General features: G+C 46.1%; 1 protein-coding gene across 3 annotated transcripts in view; it reads left to right on the forward strand.

Moving 5' to 3' along the window:
- Positions 1-20,838, forward strand: part of LOC137539058 (synaptotagmin-9-like) — a 275,820-nt gene that overhangs the window by 226,287 nt on the left and 28,695 nt on the right. For all 3 annotated transcript variants that reach the window (XM_068261531.1, XM_068261532.1, XM_068261533.1), the window contains exon 4: positions 8,809-8,929. In XM_068261531.1, the coding sequence (XP_068117632.1) occupies positions 8,809-8,929 (121 nt within the window). The remainder of the gene's footprint in view (positions 1-8,808; positions 8,930-20,838) is intronic.

The raw sequence follows: 20,838 nt of genomic DNA on the forward strand, positions 1-20,838 counted from the left end.
GCCCCTGGCTACCTATTCTGGGCACATATACCCCCTGGCTACCTATTCCGGGCACATATATCCCCTGGCTACCTATTCCGGGCACATATAGCCCCTGGCTACCTATTCTGGGCACATATAGCCCCTGGCTACCTATTCTGGGCACATATAGCCCCTGGCTACCTATTCTGGGCACATATAGCGCCTGGCTACCTATTCTGGGCACATATACCCCCTGGCTACCTATTCTGGGCACATATACCCCCTGGCTACATATACTGGGACATATATACCCCTGCCTACGTATACTGGGACATTTACACCCCTGCCTACATATACTGGGACATATATACCCCCTGGCTACATATACTGGGCACATATATCCCTGGCTACATATACTGGGAACACTGGCTGTTTGTCATTATGTGCATTTAGTGGTGAAAAGCTGTCTCTTTTGTGCATTTACTGGTGAAAAGCTGTCTCTTATTATGTGCATTTACTGGTGAAAAGCTGTGTCTTATTATGTGCATTTACTGGTGAAAAGCTGTCTCTTGTGCATTTACTGGGGAAAAGCTGTCTCTTATTATGTGCATTTACTGGCGAAAAGGTGTCTCTTATAATGTGCATTTACTGGTGAAAAGCTGTCTCTTATGTGCAGTTACTGGTGAAAAACTGTCTCTTATGTGCACTGGACCAGTACTACTGGTGAGGACAGTTAGTGACATGGCTATGTACTCTGTAATGTGCTGCAGAAGATGTCAGTGCGATATAAATACTATAAAAAATTTTTTTAAAAAGCCCATTGCTTAGCCCCACTCTACATAAAAGTGCGCTTCTGACTCCGCCCCTAACTCCACCCCTAACTCCACCCCCTGTCCGGTTTTCTCCATCAGCCGACCTGGCAACCCTACAAACACACAATGTTCGCACTGAAAGCGCACGCACGCGCACACACACACACACACACACACACACACACACACACACACACACACTTCCTGAAAAAGTCAGCCAAGTTACTGAAGGGGTTAAGTACCCCCTCCCCCCCTTACCATGAGACTGAGAGCAGACATGGAATGCAGAGTCCAGGCTGGAAGCACCACTGTGCTGCGTGAAGAAAAGAGGAAGGATTCCTGACCAGCCTGCGATACATCATACCATAGCTCATTCCTTTCCCAGCTGCAGTGTTCCCATGAATCCCATCACCAGCGCTCTGCATATTCCCGGGGTTCCATACTTCAAAGTTGAAGACCCCACACTGCTCTGCAGGCTGTCTACTCAGCGCCTAACTGAAATATACAGAGCTTTTTTAAACACTAGATGAGGCGCTGAGGAGACAGCCTGCAGTAGAGATGGGTCCTTGATGGAATCTTGAAGCTGCTAGACCTAGCCGTCCCGACTACCGATAAATGCAGAGCGCCGATGCTGCCTATGTTTTAATTTGTTGCGGAGGTATGACAGCAGCTGGGCGCCCTTGGGGACCCAGCGCCCCGGGGCACTTGTCCTACCCCGACCCCCCCAAGCTACGCGTCTGGATCTGAGATGTGTTTATTTATGCGGGTGGTCAGGATTTTTGTCAAGATTTTAGGCAGGAGCAGTTTTGAGCTGGAGGGGTAAGGGATAGAACAATGCGCATGGCCTGTGGCCTTTGGACTATCAGCGACACATCAGGGTGACTGCATATATGCCAGATTAGAACAATCTAGCATCTGTACAAGGCTCTATAATGATTCTGATCAAATCCCCAACTTATCCATCCTACCCTCCAGGTGCGTAACCTAAATATGCCGGGTCTCACAGCAAAAACCTGCAGACCAGGCCCTCCAAGCTCCCACCCCCCCATAAAAAAGCACAGGTAGCTTAAGTGTGTTGCTTCCACAGAAAAGATCAGGTGCTCTGTGTGTGCTGCACCCCCCCCCTCCCCCCCCCCACACACATACACATGGCCAGATTTGAGGCAAGGCCACAGAGGCCGTTGAAAGGAGAGATCGAAGAGCACTGGCCCTAGATGCAGCTGGGAAATGGCGTTGGACCTTAACCGGATTTGTAACCGCAAGAGCGTGCGCTCAGAAAAGCAGAGCTTGTGTCACAAAGGGGAAGCGAAAGAAGAGTCACTGCTCATGCTAGGTTTACCTTTAATCAACGGTTGGCACAGACATATACGTGCATTGCGAGTGGCAGCCTGACAGCCGTTTCGCGTAAGCAACGTTTCTTCAGAGGGTAAAAAGTACACGGCCAAGGCCTAGGGCACCAGGAAGCAAGGGGCGGGCTGGCATGCTAAGGCAAAACTGGCAAACATGTAAGCCGCAGGACGGGGTGGTGGTGGGGGGGGGGGGGGGGGTTGGTGACAGTGGGCCTTTAATGGTAAAATGTCCAAATCCGGCCCTGCGCACACACAGATCTTTCAGAGAAGAGGCGGCAGGCAGCAGAGTGTCATACTGTCATACTGCTGCTGCTCTGCACCTCACCACAGGAGCCTGGACCCCCTGTGACAGGGGAAGGAACAGTAGGATGAGAGGGGCTCGTGGGGGCTATTGTTACGCCTGTTATACCCTCAGTAAATATTTACTCATAGGAGACTTGCAACACCCAAAGCAATTAATGATGGTTTGTGATCAGAAAATTACATCACGTTATCCATTGACTGTATATACTAAGGTACCCATAGACCAGATCTGCTAACAAACGATTACTGCCACATCTATAAAGGGATCGCCTCTTGTGGAACAAAATCCTATATTTAATGGAAATAGCTCAAACACAACATGGCAAATATAAAAATAAATGAGAATTTGAGGAAAAAAAAGGGGCCCGTTTTGAATTAAATGCAAGCATCACATTTCGAAAAGAAAAACAGTTCAGACATGATTGCCACTGTGCTGGATCCGTTCTTCTTTTCATGACATTCTGTAAATATTCGGGTAATAAGGAGACAATCTGCTGTAGTTTTAAAAGTAAAATGTTGTCCCACCCGTGCCTAATATAGCATTTTATACACTCGTGCCTAATATAGCATTTTATACACTCGTGCCTACTATAGCATTTTATACACTCGTGCCTAATATAGCATTTTATACACTCGTGCCTAATATAGAATTTTATACACTCGTGCCTAATATAGCATTTTATACACTCGTGCCTAATATAGCATTTTATACACTCGTGCCTAATATAGCATTTTATACACTCGTGCCTAATATAGCATTTTATACACTCGTGCCTAATATAGCATTTTATACACTCGTGCCTAATATAGCATTTTATATACCCCAAAATTCAGGGTCTCCTTTGTGGTGTTTTTTCATTTTATAATATAACAGGTGTCGTCAGTGGGTGACAGGTGCAGACAGGCCAGTTTAGCACCTGGATTATTTTTTCTACTCGGTCATGCTGCTGTAATAAGTGCAGAAAACACATAAGCATGATCATGCTAAAATAAGCAAGGCTTTCCTTCAAAAATAAGTAGTAGCAGTAGAATATTGTACAGTGTTAGTCAAAAATAAGTATTCCGAACACACACAGCACATAAGGCGTCAAGCCTGTATATGTTTATACATTGTTAAAGCGGACCCAAACCAAACATTTTTTTAATTCAAAATATTTAGTTGCACCACTCTGACACATACAAAGATAAATAAACACTCCTTCAAGCCTATGAGCATTTCAGTGCATGCTTTTCACCCTTCTCTTTCCATAACTAGGGTTATACAGGTGGCAGCCATTACTTCTGAGCTTAGTAGGAGGTTTTAGATCAAGGGTGTGTTTGTCATCAGCTACCCTCCACCACAGGGGCGTCGTCTATGTAATATCTCACACAAGCTGAGATCACCTCCCCTGTGACATCATCAGTAGCAGCCTGTGTTTTGTTTTTGTTTTTTATCTCCTCCACCAGTCTGCCGGATTCTGTCCCGACAATATGAAAGGAAAGGAGGGGTTCCTCCAATAAATGTAAAATATTTTATATTTGTCACCATGCAGCTGAAAAAAGGCTGCTTTTTATTATTATAATTTAGAAAATAGATTTTATTTCTGAAATCTTGTATTTTTAATTTGGGTCCACTTTAATGGAACCTTTATGAAACATACCCATGCCACATCTGCACGTATGACCACCCTTCCCCCATACCAACACTGATGCTGGCTTTTGACCAACATACAGCCAGGAGGCTCTTTTTACACATTACCCCAGAGTACATATTGTTTACGATTCCTAAATGTTTGCTGGGGTCAACAGGAAGTGGGGTCAAGCTGGGGTCAACAGGAAGTGGTGATGTTCCATTATGTAGTTTTTGGTTTCTTCTTTGAAATGGTGGGGTTTTGGTTTTCAGAGACAAACTGTGTTCAGTGAGTCCAATGAGTATTTTCCAGTACAAAATTGTGACTGTTTTTAATACATGAGTGCCTGATAACAACGGCCAACTAAGGGCCTGTTTCCACTACACGCAGATTGGATGCAGAATGGATGCAGAAAAACTGACTCCAATGAATGCCTATGGGAAAATCTGCATCAGAAAAATTGCGTTTGGTGGAAACAGGCTCAAAGGCTTTCGTTGGAGTCAGTTTTTCTGCATCCATTCTGCATCCAATCTGCATGTAGTGGAAACAGGCCCTAATACCGGTTTTCATCCTTGCCCATTGTATACAGCAATTTCACTGGAATCTGTGGTTGAGATTGTGCACTATAAATGATGAAACCTAGAATTACAATTTTACATTTAGAAACATTACCCTTTAGGCTGCTTTCACAGTGGGACATTACAGGCGCACATTAGAGCAGCCTGTAACGCAGAACAACTCACAGCAATGAAAAATCAATGGGCTGTTCACAGTGCCCACATTGCGTTGGAATATAATGCAGCACGGTAAATGAAAGTGCAGCATGCTGTGCGTTATACTCATATGTAGCTGCGTTCGGATGTTTGCACATGTTCAGTACTGTTTTTTTTTTTTTTTTATTTGCCGCATGCGCCGTTTTCGTTTGATAGTATGCGTCAAAAAGTACGCATCACGGACGCATGAAGAGACGCATAACGCAGCTCTATATAACGTCCAACTTCAAAGCTAACATGCGTTGCGTTAGGGGCACGTTATGCGACCTTAACATCGCATGTAACCTCTCCCCATCTTTACTTTTTTTAAAACTCTTTTTATGCAAAATCCCGTTAGAGCTTGTTTTCACAGTGGTAAACAATGTCCGCTGTACTTGTTGTTTAAGCACCGTCCAATCAAGTGGATGGACAGCCGCCAGCACGGTCATTTACCATCATTCGCGCAGATGCCACGCTTGATCCCACTGTTTCCCATCGTCTCGCTTTTCCCTGGACACTACCTGTAGCATCCAGGGTTGGGGTAGCTGTGGCGCTTCTGTGTCCCCTGCCAGAGTCAAAATGCGATGCATTTGCAAAATGATGGGAAACGATGCCAAACTCTTCTCTGCTCATTTGCAGAGAAGTGTTAAGCATCAGCTACAACGTGACCCATACTGACCTGTTGCTAGTTACCCTAATTAGTTGTAAGTTTTCCCACCAGGCATATTTGTTTGGTTGTGTTTAGCACTACACACAATTTGATGCCCCTCTCCCAATTTTTTTAAAGTGTTGTTGCTGCCATCAGATTCAAAATTCAGAATTAATTTTTCAAAAATAAAAATTCTCAGTTCCAACATATTGATATGTTGTCTTTGTACTATTTTAATAAAATATTGGGCTTAAATTTGCAAACCATCCGGTCCTGTTTTATATACATTTTACACCGTGTCCCAGCTTTTTTTTTTTTTTAAATATGGTTGTGTATGTTCTGATAGATAGAAAGGTAGGTACAGATACAGGGAATGAAATAAAACATACAATGCCCTGATGGTTCCTGATTCACAGCAAATTGAGAATTCTTCATCATTTTTGCATGGCTTGTCACAGCAGCTCTCTGGTTATTAGGCAGGACCCCCCAGAGTCTCCAAGACAGGCCTGCAGGTCCAGCATCTTTCATGTAAATTCCACATCGCATAAACAGAAATAATGCATTCCGCCCTGCCGAGGCATATTTTAATATTTACACAATAACACACAGGCGTTAACTTCAAAGCGCAGCGTGCGCATGGCTTTCCAGCTATATCATGTTACCAGTCAGCATGCGTTCCGTCTGCAGCGTCCGCCGCATTCCTCTGAAAGACCTGAGCCGTGGTGGGAAGGCAGCGCTATTACAAATATCCTTCTTTGTGCGGATTTTACTATTATGGCCTTTTGAGCTACATGAAGGATTAAAACATATCTTGTTTGAAAACAGAGTAACAACAAAGGCTAATCACTGTTTAATAGTTAATGAAGGATTTGGACCATCACCGTAATATTCACAGGGTTCCTTCATTTTTAAGGATTTTAATACTTCTTTGACATTCTACTTTTTTCTTTTGTGTCCTTTATATTTTTTTCATTTTTTTATGAGGATGGCTCGCCAAATGTATGGATAAATACATGTATGTTCCAGTGTAAAAAAAGTGAATAAACCCTGATGGGCTCTTGTGGAAGAGATACCATAGCAGCCATAGTGAGTGCTATGGGGCCCAGAGCTCAGGAGGGGGTACCCTGGCACTTGCAGGGGATAAATAACTATTGAGGCCCTCACTTATCTTTCCTATCTCCTCTTAAGACCCCACCCCCTGAAACACCCCCTGGGCAGCATGGTGGCGTAGTGGTTAGCTCTCTCGCCTTGCAGCGCTGGGTCCCTGGTTCGAATCCCAGCCAGGGCACTATCTGCAAAGAGTTTGTATGTTCTCTCTGTGTCTGCGTGGGTTTCCTCCGGGCACTCCGGTTTCCTCCCACATTCCAAAAACATATGGATAAGTTAATTGGCTCCCCCTAAAAAAAATTGGCCCTAGACTACAGTACTTACACTACATAATATAGACACATGACATTGGTAGGGATTAGATTGTGAGCTCCTTTGAGGGACAGTTAGTGACAAGATATATATATACACTGTACAGCGCTGCGTAATATGTCGGCGCTATATAAATACTAAATAATAATAATAATAACACCTCCAGGGTCAGCACTTTATGCCTCAGCATTTTGGGAGCCTTTGTGCTCTAATACAAAGTATATGATCACTGCAAAATCCCTTTTCAGTGCTATACAAAGCGATATTTCGCAGCACTTTTACTTGCTGTACTTATAAAGCTTTATGCTAATGGAAATCGCAAATAGCAGTTCATATACAAATCGCTAGTTGTATAGTAAAAAATGCTTCAACATCTCCAGAAATTACTCTGGAATACACTGCAAAAATCATTACAAAAGCACTTAAAGAGAATCTGTATTGTTAAAATCGCACAAAAGTAAACATACCAGTGCGTTAGGGGACATCTCCTATTACCCTCTGTCACAATTTCGCCGCTCCCCGCCGCATTAAAAGTGGTTAAAAACAGTTTTTAAAAGTTTGTTTGTAAACAAACAAAATGGCCACCAAAACAGGAAGTAGGTTGATGTACACATAGAAAATACATCCATACACAAGCAGGCTGTATACAGCCTTCCTTTTTAATCTCAAGAGATCATTTGTGTGTTTCTTTCCCCCTGCAGCTATCTTCCACTGAAGTGTCAGGCTGTTTCTTCCTGCAGAGTGCAGACAGCTTTGCCTGTATGTAATTCTTCAGTATGTGAAAGCCCAGCCAGCTCAGAGGAGGATTTATCCAGCTTGTAAAAGATAATAGAGCAGAGAGAAGCTGCACTAATCTAAATAACACACAGGCAGTGTGCAGAGAGGGGCCTGGAGGGGGGAGATGCATCACAGAACCACAACACTGAAGAACTTGGCAGCCTTCCAGACACAGGCTGACAAGTCTGACAAGAGAGAGATAAGTTGATTTATTACAGAGATGGTGATAGTAGAACGTGCTGCAGTAAGCCAGAGCACATTAGAATAGATTTTGGAACTTGTAGGATGGAAGAAAACCGGATGAAATTTTTGTTACGGAGTCTCTTTAAAGGATCCATGAGATAAAAATAGACAGCAAGACTTAACTTGCCAGGGGCTTCCTCCAGCCCCTAGAAGTCGATCTGTCCCACGGTAAGGTTCTTCTGTGCTTGAGGCTGCCGTTGTCCCCTCCGTAAGATCACAACCCATAGCTGTGTCGTGGTCTTCTGCGCATGCACAAGCAGGCCGCGTACCTCTCGTGATCAAGCTCCCATGGCCTGCTCACAAGTGTTTGTGAGTTGCGCTAGGAGCCTCGGGAGCATGATTACGAGAGGCGCATGGCCCGCCCACGCATGCGCAGAAGACCACCACACAATGTTACAGAGGGGACAGCGGCATCCTCGAGCATGGTGGAAATTCATTGTGAAACAGATGGACGTTAAGGAGCTGGAAGAATCCCCCAGTCAGTAAAGCATTTCTGTCAGTTTTAAGCTTATGTATCCTTTAAGTGATTTTGATTGCGATTTACAATTTCTAGTGGGCCCCAGCTCTTATTGTTTTATCCCTCTTACAATCGTGGCATCATCTCCTGTCTATGCAAAATAGATAGAGGTAAACCAGGGGGCTGGTCCATGGCTGTGACATCAAAGGCCACACCCTAATGTCTTCATGTACAGTTATTCTAACAGTAAACCTAGAGCTGATGATTTACAATAACCTTTCTTCAGAAAAATAATGTTCAGAGATGAAATTCTTTTTCTTCTTTGTTTGAGTCTGTTAATAGCAATACATTATTGTTTGCATTGTGCTGCCAGTTCTCAGGCAGCCTCCACTTCTGTCAGCAGAAGAATAACTATAATAATGGATTTCACTTCTTTTCATTGTATAAATTGTCAAATATTGCTTTTTGTTTGGTAGGATAACGTCGACCTTGGAGACTTGATGTTCTCACTCTGCTACCTCCCCACCGCGGGACGACTCACCATCACCATCATAAAGGCCAGAAACCTCAAGGCCATGGATATTACAGGGGCATCAGGTGGGTAGACACAGAAGTCTATGAGAAGGACTATGAATTTTGAGATAAAGAGCACTGGTCACATCTGTGGCCCAGGCAGTAGGGCTATGAATGTTTCTTGTTTATTTAAAGCAGAAGCATAGTTTGTATGTACATTCAATAGAACATCTATGGGAATTATTAAAAATTTTAAAGAAGCTGCAGTTTTTGTAAAATAAAAAGGAAGGATAGCCTGAAGGCTTGGTAGGCTGTGATTCAACAAGGAGGCGTGTCTTTAGCAGACAAAGCAATCACTCTCAACCCTGCAAGGGCCCAGTCACACTTGGGTGATTAGCGGGCGTTTACCACTAATCGCCTAATCGCCAACGCTTTTAAAGTGCTAGTGCAATTGAAAGTATATGGCAGTGATCTCACTGCCTCGATTGGCAACGATTCATGGTAAACTCAAATGCAAACATGCTACATGCAGCATTTTTAGCGATTTTAGAGTGATGGCGATTGCATTGTATTTAAATGCTAATCCCGATCGTTCATAAAATCGCAAAAATGTACAGTGTTTTTTTTCGCATTTATCAAGAAAAAAACGCCACGGCAAAACGCTAGTGATAGTCTCTAGCGTTTTGGGATGTTAAGTGTGAATAGGGCCTATGATCATGTGACTAAAGGGGATGTATTTAATTTTTGACTGGGTGTAAGCAGGCAGCAGTGGATATTGAAAAAGAGGAGATACAATACTTGAGCATGGGTCCTGATAAAGCTTTAGCAATATCCACTTGTTACATACCTGCTCTGTAAAAACAGAATGCATCGCTAGCCTGCAGACTAATGACGCGTCTGCACAGCACTCAACCCCAAACTGTCATTGATCTGCATTAAAGGAATACCATCGATTGAAACGACTTTTTTTTTTAATACTCTATATTAGTGTACACATTACCACTAGTGCTAGGGTCACTTTATTTATTTACCCAGGTCTCTCTCTCGCTATCCCTGCTTAAAAATTCATTTCTCACACAGCTCATAGTAGTTTGGGTCACCCTGAGCTGCTTGGTTACTCTGTCACACAGCTCACAAATATATTTCACTGTGTCACACACAGCATGCAGCAGACATGAGGAGAAATAGGCTGATCTGAGGTGGTAATAGGTAACTAAATGAGCTGGAATATTGCTGGAATATAAACTAGCTATACCACGAGTCTGTGTTTACACTCAGACTGGCTGCCTGCTTGAGGTGATTCACTCTGGGCTGCATCCACTTTACAAGCTGCTGAGAGGGGCAGACCACTGTCTACAATTAGCATTATTAGTATCTTTATCAGTCAAGAGAAGCAAAGATAATAAACACACATTGCTAGAATCTTTAAAGCCCCATCTACACGGGGAGATGTTGGGGAGATGTTGTGGCGATCGGCGGCCTCTTGCGCGTCCCCGCTCGTGCACGCTCGTCCCCGCCGGCGCCGCTTATCTCCCGCACGATTCCCTGCCATTGTCCCCTCGCGGGGATCGAGCAGGGAATCGGCGGTGCGTAGATCCGTCCTGTCGGATCTTATCAATCGATAAGGAGCATCGCGGCCGCATCTACGCGTGTAGATGCGGCTTAACCCCTTACCACCATATCAATAAGATTCTTTCAGCAAGGTGATAATTAAACTATAAACTGAGGAGTTGATAGCAACTCCCCTGTGCAGAGACATGGTCTAGCCCTCTGGGAGCCTCAGTATTAGATACATTTTGTATCCAACACTGACGCCAAAACTGACGGAGGATTTTACAGCTGAGAGGAACAGCTGTGTGAGGAATCAAATTGCTCCTAGTACTTGCCCTAATGTGTGCTACAACATACAGCATTTAAAAATAAATGCATACATCGATAGTATTCCTTTAACAAACACTCACCATGCCACTTTCTGATGTTAAGTTGCCCAAAAGGACAACTGATGTAAGGGGGATATGGAGGCTGACATCTTTATTTCCCTTTAAAGTGTTCCTGAGATGGGGCAGGAAAGAAAATATATACATACCTGGGGCTTCCTCCAGGCCCAAAGGCTGACCGCTCCCTTGCTGTCCTCCGCCCGCCTCCTGTATATTCCAAAATTGGCCCCGTAAGTCGTCCGGTCGGGGATTGTCGGTGTAGGTCCAGTCTGGCCGCCCACCAGGAGCGTTCGGCACCTGTGCAGTAGTATTGCGCAGGCGCAGAACGCTCCCAGCTATGGGATCGCAATGGGGGCGTGTACGTGGCCAGACCAGCAGACTTACTGGAGCAGATTGCGGAAGATACAGGAGTCAGTGGAGGACGGTGTGGGAGCGATCAGTCTGGAGGAGGCTGTAGGAATCCCCAGGTATGTATACATTTTCTCTCCCTCGCCATCTCAGGTTTCCTTTAAACAATAATAAACAATACCAGTTGACTGGCAGTCCTGCTAATCCTCTGACTCTAATGGCCCATACTCACGAGCTACAGTTGTCGCCCGCGAGTATGAGGCGCAACACGGGCGCGCACCCTGAACCGTCGCTGCTGTCGCCAGTCGATTGGCGCGGTCAATCGCCCGGCGACAGTTGCCGCCGCAACTTTGCCGCAACTGTCGCTAGTCCGCGTGAGCATGCGGACTAGCGACAGCAACATAATAGAAAATACACGGCGCTTCCGGCGAGGGGGAGGAACGTCGGCGACAGCTTCCGTCGCTTCAGTAATCCCTCTTCCGCGTGTGTACGCGGAGGGACCTGGCGACGAGCTGTCGCCGAACTGTCGCGCACTGTGCTAGCGACAGCCCAAAAAGGTTGCCCGTGTGTATGGGCCATAAGAGCTCTTTCACACCAGGAGCTGTTCCATCTGTTTTGACGCACCTAGGATGCGGTAAGAAAGGTAACATGAAAGTCTATCGCCGCTGATATGTGTCGAACCGCAAAGTTCCGACGTCATGCCGTGATTCATAATGCGTGCACAAAATCGGGTTGGTTAGTGTGAAAGAGTCCTAATACATCTAGCCATAGGCCATGACCTAGCATGCAGATCAGATGTTTGACACAAATCTGACTAGATTAGCTGCATGCTTGTTTCAGGTGTGTGATTCAGACACTACTGCAGCCAAAGAGATCAACAGGGCTGCCAGGAAACCCGTATTGTTCAAAAGGAAATAAATATGGCAGCCTTCATATACCTCTCACTTCAGGTTCCCTTTTACATGAAGTCTACTCAGGACACAAATGTGACATTGATTATTATTATATTGATAGCTTGCCTTTTTCATCCATTAGACAATGAATGGTCTCAACCACATTAGGACCGACGTAGTTTCAATCTACGTCCAGCAGGTGGTGCTGCCCCTCTGACTGGATGTAGATTCAACGTCCGCGAAAACGTAGCATCCCGCCGCAATTGTGTGCACCCGAGAGGGGAGATTAAGCTGTCATGACAGCTGACATCTCCCCTCAGTGATCAGAAGCCATCGGTTATGGCTTCTGATCACATGATCACTATGATCGCCGGCAGATCATAGTGATCACTAGTAAGAGCTGCGGAGGTAGGGGGGAAAGAAGAGGTTCCACTCACCTTCCTGCTGTTCTCCCGGCGATCGGCGCTCCCCTCCGCTCTAGCCGGCATCCCTGCTTGCTCTGACGTAAGTACCAGGTCCCGGCTTGATGACGTCATCAAACCACGACCCGGAACTTAGCGTCAGCACGGGCAGGGATGCCGGCCAGAGGGGTCCACAGCAGCTCATCGCTGGAGCCTGGGAGGTGAATAAAGGCTGCTGGCTAAAGGGGGGACATCTGGCTACAGGCGGGACACACAGCCCAGCAAGTTCCAGCAGGGATCTGGCTGCCTGACCCCCCCCCCTCCCCAAACGTGCCCCCCCCATGTAAAAATTCCTTGTTCCTTAAAGGTACACTGTAGGGGGGTTGGGGGAAAATGAGTTGAAGTTACACAGGGCTTCTAATAGCCCCCTGCAGACATCCTGTGCCCGCGCAGCCACTCACCGATGCTCCGGCCCGCCTCTGGTTCACTTCTGGAATTTCAGACTTTAAAGTCTGAAAACCACTGCGCCTGCGTTGCCGTGTCCTCACTCCCGCTGATGGCACCAGGAGCGTACTGCGCAGGCCCAGTATGGTCTGTGCCTGCGCCGTGTGCTCCTGGTGACATCAGGGGAAGCGAGGACACGGCAACGCAGGCACAGTGGTTTTCAGACTTTAAAGTCTGAAATTACAGAAGTGGGCCAGAGGCGGGGCCGAAGCATGGCTGCACGGGCACAGGATGCCTGCGGGGGACCATTAGAAGCCCCGGGTAACTTAAACTCATTTTCCCCCGACCCCCCTCCTACAGTATACCTTTAAGGCAGTCGGTCCTGAAAGGGTTAAAGCTGTCTGCTTTATTACAGAGCATAGTTTTAATTTTATAATCACAGTTACATGAAAAAGTGAAGAAACTGCAGCAAGCACGTGTACTATAGTAGAAAAATAAATAAACTTGCGTTTTATAATGCTTATTGTCCTTGCAGTAGCTGAGTTTCCTTTGCTATAAATACAGACAGTGAGTACTTTGCAAATGATAAGATTATATCTATAAACGATAAAACATAACAAGCACTCTACTTTATTGGCTGCTTGAGATCAGCTTCTAAAGGTAAAAATAGGTTTGGGATTTTTCTTTTCTTTTACAAACGATAAAAGGATTTTGACTGCCGTTTCCTGCTATATTGTCAATTTGGCTATAAACTAACCAAGGGAAGCTTAGAGGAACGTGTATTTATTGCTCAGAACATCAGTTTATGACTAAATTCTAAGTATAGTGTTGAAATACAGTAGATCTGAAATGTCCTATCCGCCATAAAATCTGTCTCCTTGTCCAGCCAACCTGGCAGTCCAACCAACCAACTCCTTCACCTAACTCTTCATCACAGCTCTCTAAAGCCATGTACACACATATGAGGACAGTCACTCCGACAGATCAGGACTCAATTCCTCGGGTGACAGTTTGGGGCTGAGTGCTGTACAGACGCATCACCAGCCAAGAGGCTACCCCCACTTAGAGATGAGCCGAAATTTTCGAAATTTCGAACTGCTTTTATTACGAATGCGAAATTTAACATTACGACCCAAATTCGTAATTTCGTAATTAATTTTCAAATCGTAATTTACAATTTCGTAATCGAAATTTCACTCCCGTAATGACGAATTTCGTGTCTCCAACCGAAATTTTACTTTTTCAGGTTTGTAAGGGTTTCTATCCCTCTAGATGCCTAAAATGAATAGCACAGCCAGCCAGCCAGCCAGCCAGCCAGCCTCCTCCTCCTCCTCCTCCTCCTCCTCCTCCTCCTCCTCCTCCTCCTCCTCCTCCTCCTCCTCCTCCTCCTCTCTCTCTCTCTCTCTCTCTCTCTCTCTCTCTCTCTCTCTCTCTCTCTCTCTCTCTCTCTCTCTCTCTCTCTCTCTCTCCAGAGATCTGTAGTATTTCAAAACCATACTCACATTCATGACATGTCCAGGGATCAAACCCAGGCCAACCACATGGAAGACAGCGAGAGAGAGAGAGAGAGAGAGAGAGAGAGAGAGAGAGAGAGAGAGAGAGAGAGAGAGAGAGAGAGGAGGAGGGTTGGTTGGTTATTCATTTTAGGCATCTAGAGGGATAGAAACCTTTGCAAACTTTAAAATACTAAATTTCGTAATTACAAAAATTTGCGTAATTTGCGAAAATTACGAAATTTCGATTACTGCTAAAATCGTAATTGTAGTAATTTCGCGAAATTTCGGAAATTCGTAATTAGGTCATTACGCTCATCCCTACCCCCACTATGGAGCAGGCAGGAGTGTTAATGTGTATTGCATGACAGAGTGAATGGGCCAGCAATAGGGAAGGATTTTTTGGCCAGAGGGGGTGCTGCATATGGAAGAATGGTTGCTGTACAAGGATAGGGCTATGAGTGAGATAGGAGGCTACACAGAAGGGGCTGCTGCTGCAAATGATGGGGGGGGGCTGCATATGGAAGGAGCTGCAACGCACAGTATAGGGAGCTGCTTTGCATGGGGGTGAGGGGGGAAGGAGTTGCATGGCGTGCACATGGATGAAGGGATTGCTGCACATTGAAGAGGGTAGCTGCTTCTGCTAATCTTCTAATTATACTGAAGTAGGGTACAGTAAGCTTGAAAGACACCTGAGAGGAATATGGAGGCTGCCATATATATTTCCTTTTAAATAATGCACATTGCTTGGCTGCCCTGTTGATCCTCTGCCTCTAATACTTCAGGGTCTATGCAGATAAGATGTCTCTCAGGGCTTGTTTCCACTGTTGCGACGCGATTTCGCCGGCATTCCGACGCTTGTAAAAACGCATGCAGATGCGTTTCCGCATGCGTTTTTACCCGGGATTTCGCGTGCGATTTCGCATGGCAGGGTGCCATGCGAAATTAACCATGACACTGCCAGGGCAAAATAAAATTGAAAAAGGTGCGAAATCGCACGCGAAATCGCGGGTAAAAACGCATGTAACAAACGCATGCGTTTTTACTATTAAATACATTAGCGGCGATTCGCATGCATTCCACTCGCAGGCGAATTCGTTGGCTCTTTTGTGCGTTTTTTTACCGCTGAAAAAAACGCACCTCAACAACGCTACAGTGGAAACAGGCCCATCCACTTGCATTACATGTGCGAATCTGCATGCGTTGGACGCATGCAGATTCGCGATAGTGGAAACGAGCCCTCACTGAAGTTTGACTAGATTTGCTGCATGTTTGGTCTAAGTGTGTGATTCAGACACTACCTGTGCATGAAAGATCATCAACTTGCCAGGAAATAAACATGACAGCCTCCATATCCTTCTCACTTCAGGTGTCCTTTAACCACTTGCCGACCGCACGCTTATACCGTGCGTCGGCAAAGTGGCAGCTGCAGGAACCAGCGACGCAGTACTGCGTCGCCAGCTGCAGGCTAATTAATCAGGAAGCAGCCGCTCGCGGCGAGCGGCTGCTTCCTGTCAATTCACGGCGGGGGGCTCCGTGAATAGCCTGCGGGCCGCCGATGGCGGCTCGCAGGCTAAATGTAAACACAAGCGGAAATAATCCGCTTTGTTTACATTTGTACGGCGCTGCTGCGCAGCAGCGCCGTAAGGCAGATCGGCGATCCCCGGCCAATCAGCGGCCGGGGATCGCCTCCATGTGACAGGGGACGTCCTGTCACTGGCTGCACAGGACGGATAGCGTCCTGTGCAGCCTCGATCGCCGGGGGGGCAGCAGGTAGGAGAGGGAGGGGGGAATTTCGCCGCGGAGGGGGGCTTGAGGTGCCCCCCCCCCCCGCATCACCCAGCAGGCAGAAGAGATCAGACCCCCCCCAGCACATCATCCCCCTAGGGGGGAAAAAAGGGGGGCAATCTGATCTCTCTGCCTGCTACCTGATCTGTGCTGGGGGCTGCAGAGCCCACCAGCACAGATCAGTAAAAACAGCGCTGGTCCTTAAGGGGGGGTAAAGGGTGGGTCATCAAGTGGTTAATAAAGTTGTTTTGGTCAAATTCTACTTGCTTTTTTTTTTAAAGAGGAAAGGAGCACTCCAATGGTGCAGTACCTATTTAATAAATGAATTCTCATATCAAGATACAGTGCTTGTCAAGCAGGCAGCGGGTCCTTTCTCTGCTCCTGAGCTTGGCCAGAGCGACAGGAGTGGTGTTCGCATGGAGGGAGGAGCGGTGGGTGGAGCCTGGTCACGTGCGTCACTATGCGTTAAATGAAGATGATGAAGGCGTTATTAACGCCAAAACGCGTAGTGACGTCAGACGGCTCGCAGGTGACCAGTTGCATGTAATGTGACGTAATTCATTGCATGTAATGTATTGCATTACGTTACACTCATTGGGCTTGATTCACAAAGCAGTAACAACTCATATCACGGCCGTGCTAGCGTTTTGTGCGCATTATAATGCGTGTAATGGTTTTCGTTTTGAGAATTTTTGCATGAAAACGTGTGCATTTTCATGTGAAAATTCGCGATTGTGCACGAAAACCATTACGCGCGTTTTAACACGTGCAAAACGCTAGGACGGCCGTGATATGAGTTGTGACGGCTTTGTGAATCAAGCTCATTGTGCGTTAAGACTTATACCACAGTTTAGTGCATACACCCCATAGTCTTCATGGCAGCATAGATTCAATGTAGCTACATAGGGTCCAGGGTGTTACAGAATATCAGTCATTTTCTGCAAACCCATTAGCAGCTTCAATAAAGTTATCTCATTTGAGATAAGTGCATTTCTTTTGACTTAAGTCGGCAATGCAGTTAATTCTCTGAACTCTTTGATCTCTCTCTCTAGCAGAAACTATAGAAACTGAAAGCTGAAGTCCTCTGTTATTGTCTCACACTGCCCTCTAGTGACAAGTGGCCATAAATACACATTACAGCAGTGCTAATTAGAAGCAAGAAAATGTAACATAGAAAAAGTTCTAAAATAAATTGGCCTGGAGCACTTGCAAGCATCTAAATTAATTGGCTGCTAAAGGGTTAACAATGTTCTACTATTAACTTGCTTAATGCCTAGCACTAACTCATTCCTCCTCCCAAAGTGATACCTTTCCTAAACACCTAATCTCATGTCCTTGACTATTAACTCCATCCTCTCCCTACCCTATCCTCTAACACTAAAGGTACCCATACACTACATCGATTTCCCGCAGATATACTGCAGATTTGATCGCTGTGATCGATTCTTTTGTGAAATCGTTAACGCAAATGTTGACCGATAGATCGTTTTCCATCTGAAATTGATCGATTCAGTCAATCTGTCCAGGCAGAAAATTTTGCTCATTAGCGGGATTCGATTCGGCGACGACTGCCGCAGCAATACATCACCTGTCTGCTGGCGAGAGTCCCCGGGCCCGTGCTGTCCCTTTTTCGGACTGGTCTTCTCCATCTTCTCTTCACTTCCTGTCCCATCCTGTGAGAAGGGGAAGTTCAAATAGTAGAGCGCCCTTTACTGTTTGAACTTCCGGTCGGGACAGGAAGTGAAGAGAAGATGGAGAAGAAGGCCAGCCGGAGAAAGGGACAGCACGGGCCCGGGGACACTCGCTGGCAGACAGGTGATGTATTGCTGCTGGCCGGGGGAGGCGATGCAGGCAGAGGCAGCGGCAGCTCCACAGGTTGTGAATTGATTGTATGCTGAAATCGATTCAAAATCTGTGTGCAGTGTATGGGCAGCCAATAGATCCCTCATTGATCAGATTCAATCAGAGAGGGATCTATCTGTTGGTCGATCTGGTGGCAATCAACCAGTGTATGGCAGCCTTAAGGCTATGTTCCCACTGGAGCAGAGAACGGACATTTTTTTTTTCCATTCTCCAGTCATTGCTAACCGGATAGTGATTAAACATACACCGGACATGTGTTGTACATAGGAGATGTTTACGCTGCAATGGATCTGTTGCAGTAAACAGACCACACTTCTGTGCAGTCTGCAATAATCCCGGACAGGCGGATGCATCTGCCCCGGGCTACCAAGTCACCGCTCAGTCGCTGTATACAGGGAAGAATCATGGGGATCCCCATGGGGCTGCAAAAGTCCAATGGGAATCCTCAGCAAAAGTGAGAATTCTCATTGGTTCTTGGTAAACCAATGAAAATTCTTCCTGTTGCTCGGGAGAATTGGCCTAATTCAGCCTATGGAAAGCCCCATGCTTCTGTTGGCCTCCAGTCTGATCAGAGAGGGATCAAGTGGTGGCGAGGGGATGCAAAATGGATGGAACACCATGCCTATTTTGCATCTGCTCTAGTTGGAACACAGCATAAGCCTTCTAACACTAATCTTAATGTAGAGTGACCAGATTTTTGTGGGTCCAACCTGGGACAGGGAGGGGGGCGTGGGGGGGGGGGGCGGCGGCGAAAAGTGGGGAGGACTGAGGAGCGCGCAGCGGCGAAGACTGGGGGGGGGCTGCAGTGCTGAAAAAATGGGCGTGGCCATGACATTGTATGGGTGGAGCTAACGTAATGATGTAACAGTGAGGCATAAGAAAGCAGTGTTTACGTCATGATGTGGACAAACGAGACTGTGCATCATGGGTGTGCAGAAACTGTGTGATGCTATTAGTATACCGTAACCACAAAGCAGCAAACCTAGCCATCTATGACCATTAAATAATAAATGCAGTATCAGTTACCCCGGACACCAGAAAATAAACGCAATAGGCAACATGTCAGCACAAAATAACCGCAATGCGGGCAACATGTCAGTATAAAATAAATGCAATGCGGGCAAACATGTCAGTACAAAATAAACGCAATGCAGGCAAACATGTCGGTACAAAATAAACGCAATGCGGGCAACATGTCGGTACAAAATAAACGCAATGCGGGCAACATGTCGGTACAAAATAAACGCAATGCGGGCAACATTGTCGGTACAAAAGAAACGCAATGCGGGCAAACATTTCACCAGAAAAGAAACGCAATGCGGGCAAACATTTCACCAGAAAAGAAACAATGCGGGCAAACATTTCACCAGAAAAGAAACACACTGTGGGCAAACATTTCACCAGAAAAGAAACGCACTGCGGGCAAACATTTCACCAGAAAAGAAACAATGCGGGCAAACATTTCACCAGAAAAGAAACAATGCGGGCAAACATTTCACCACAAAAGAAACAATGCGGTCAAACATTTCACCAGAAAAGAAACAATGCGGGCAAACATTTCACCAGAAAAGAAACCTAATGCGGGTAAACATCTCACCTGGAAAAGAAAGCATTTACTCACCTGGCAGAAGTCTCCGGCCTCTGGCGCGCTGCTCCTGGGACCGTCTTACTTCTCCTGCAGTCTCCCACGCTGACAGGGCTACGGCAAGATGGCGCCCGAAGCCCTGTACTGGAGACACAAATAGGTCTCCAGTACAGGGCTTCGGCAGCCATCTTGCCGTAGCCCTGCTCGCCTGCCGGTGTCGGAAACAGACACCGGAAGAGGAGGCTGGAGCGGGGCTGCAGGCAATGAACTGGCACAGCGTCTATAGACGCCGCTGCCAGTTCATTGAGGAGAGAGTGGCCAGAGTCCCGATGCTGAAAGCGGGACGTTTCCCGGGACCTCATGCTGCCTGGGACAGCGGACCCCGAATCTGGGATGTGTCCCGGGCAATCCGGGACGTCTGGTCACTCTACTTAATGTTAACTTATAACAATATCTGGACCTTGACAACATAATATGCTGCAAATTTACTGTATTATTATCTATTGTATCTATAAAGCGCCAACATATTACGCTGGACAATAAATATATACAATGATACAAGGATGACAGACTTAACAAGGTTATACAACAAAGAACATAAAGTTATACAAGGCAAACAGGGTACAAGATACATGATCATGCGATTTTGGGCTGGTTAGGTAGGCCCAGTAATACAAGTGCAGGCTGTCATAGAAAAGGAGCACACGATCATGTAGACTACACTTATGCTGGGAATACACCATGCGTTTTTCCAGCAGATAGATGGCACGATAATTTCCGACATGTCCAATCTCACGTTCGATTGTTTTACTGCTCGATTTCTCATAGAAGTGAATGGAAAAAAGATAGAAGATAAAAGAATCGAGCTGCAAAATTGATCGAGTGGAGAAAACGCATTGTGTATTCCCAGCATAAGTAAGGGAGGACCCTGCCAGAGACTTACAATCTAGGGGGGGGGGGGGGTAACACTAGGTAGGGCTGTGGAACAGATATTCAGTAGATAGTTTAGTTACTGTGTGGCACGGGGTGTAGGAAGGCCATCTTAAAGAGGTGGGTTTTGGGGCTTGCTTGGGTGTGTTGAAGGAGGGAGAAAGTCTGATGGGCAGTGGAAGGGAGTTCCAGAGGGTGGGGGCGGCTCTTGAGAAGTCCAGTATGTGTTGGTTTCACAGATGGGAAAAATAGTTTATTCTTGATACTGTTGCACATCACATCTACCAGCATTAGGATATGCATTCTTACTT

Source organism: Hyperolius riggenbachi, chromosome 11 (assembly GCF_040937935.1).
Source record: "Hyperolius riggenbachi isolate aHypRig1 chromosome 11, aHypRig1.pri, whole genome shotgun sequence".
NCBI classification, from domain to species: Eukaryota; Metazoa; Chordata; class Amphibia; order Anura; family Hyperoliidae; genus Hyperolius; species Hyperolius riggenbachi.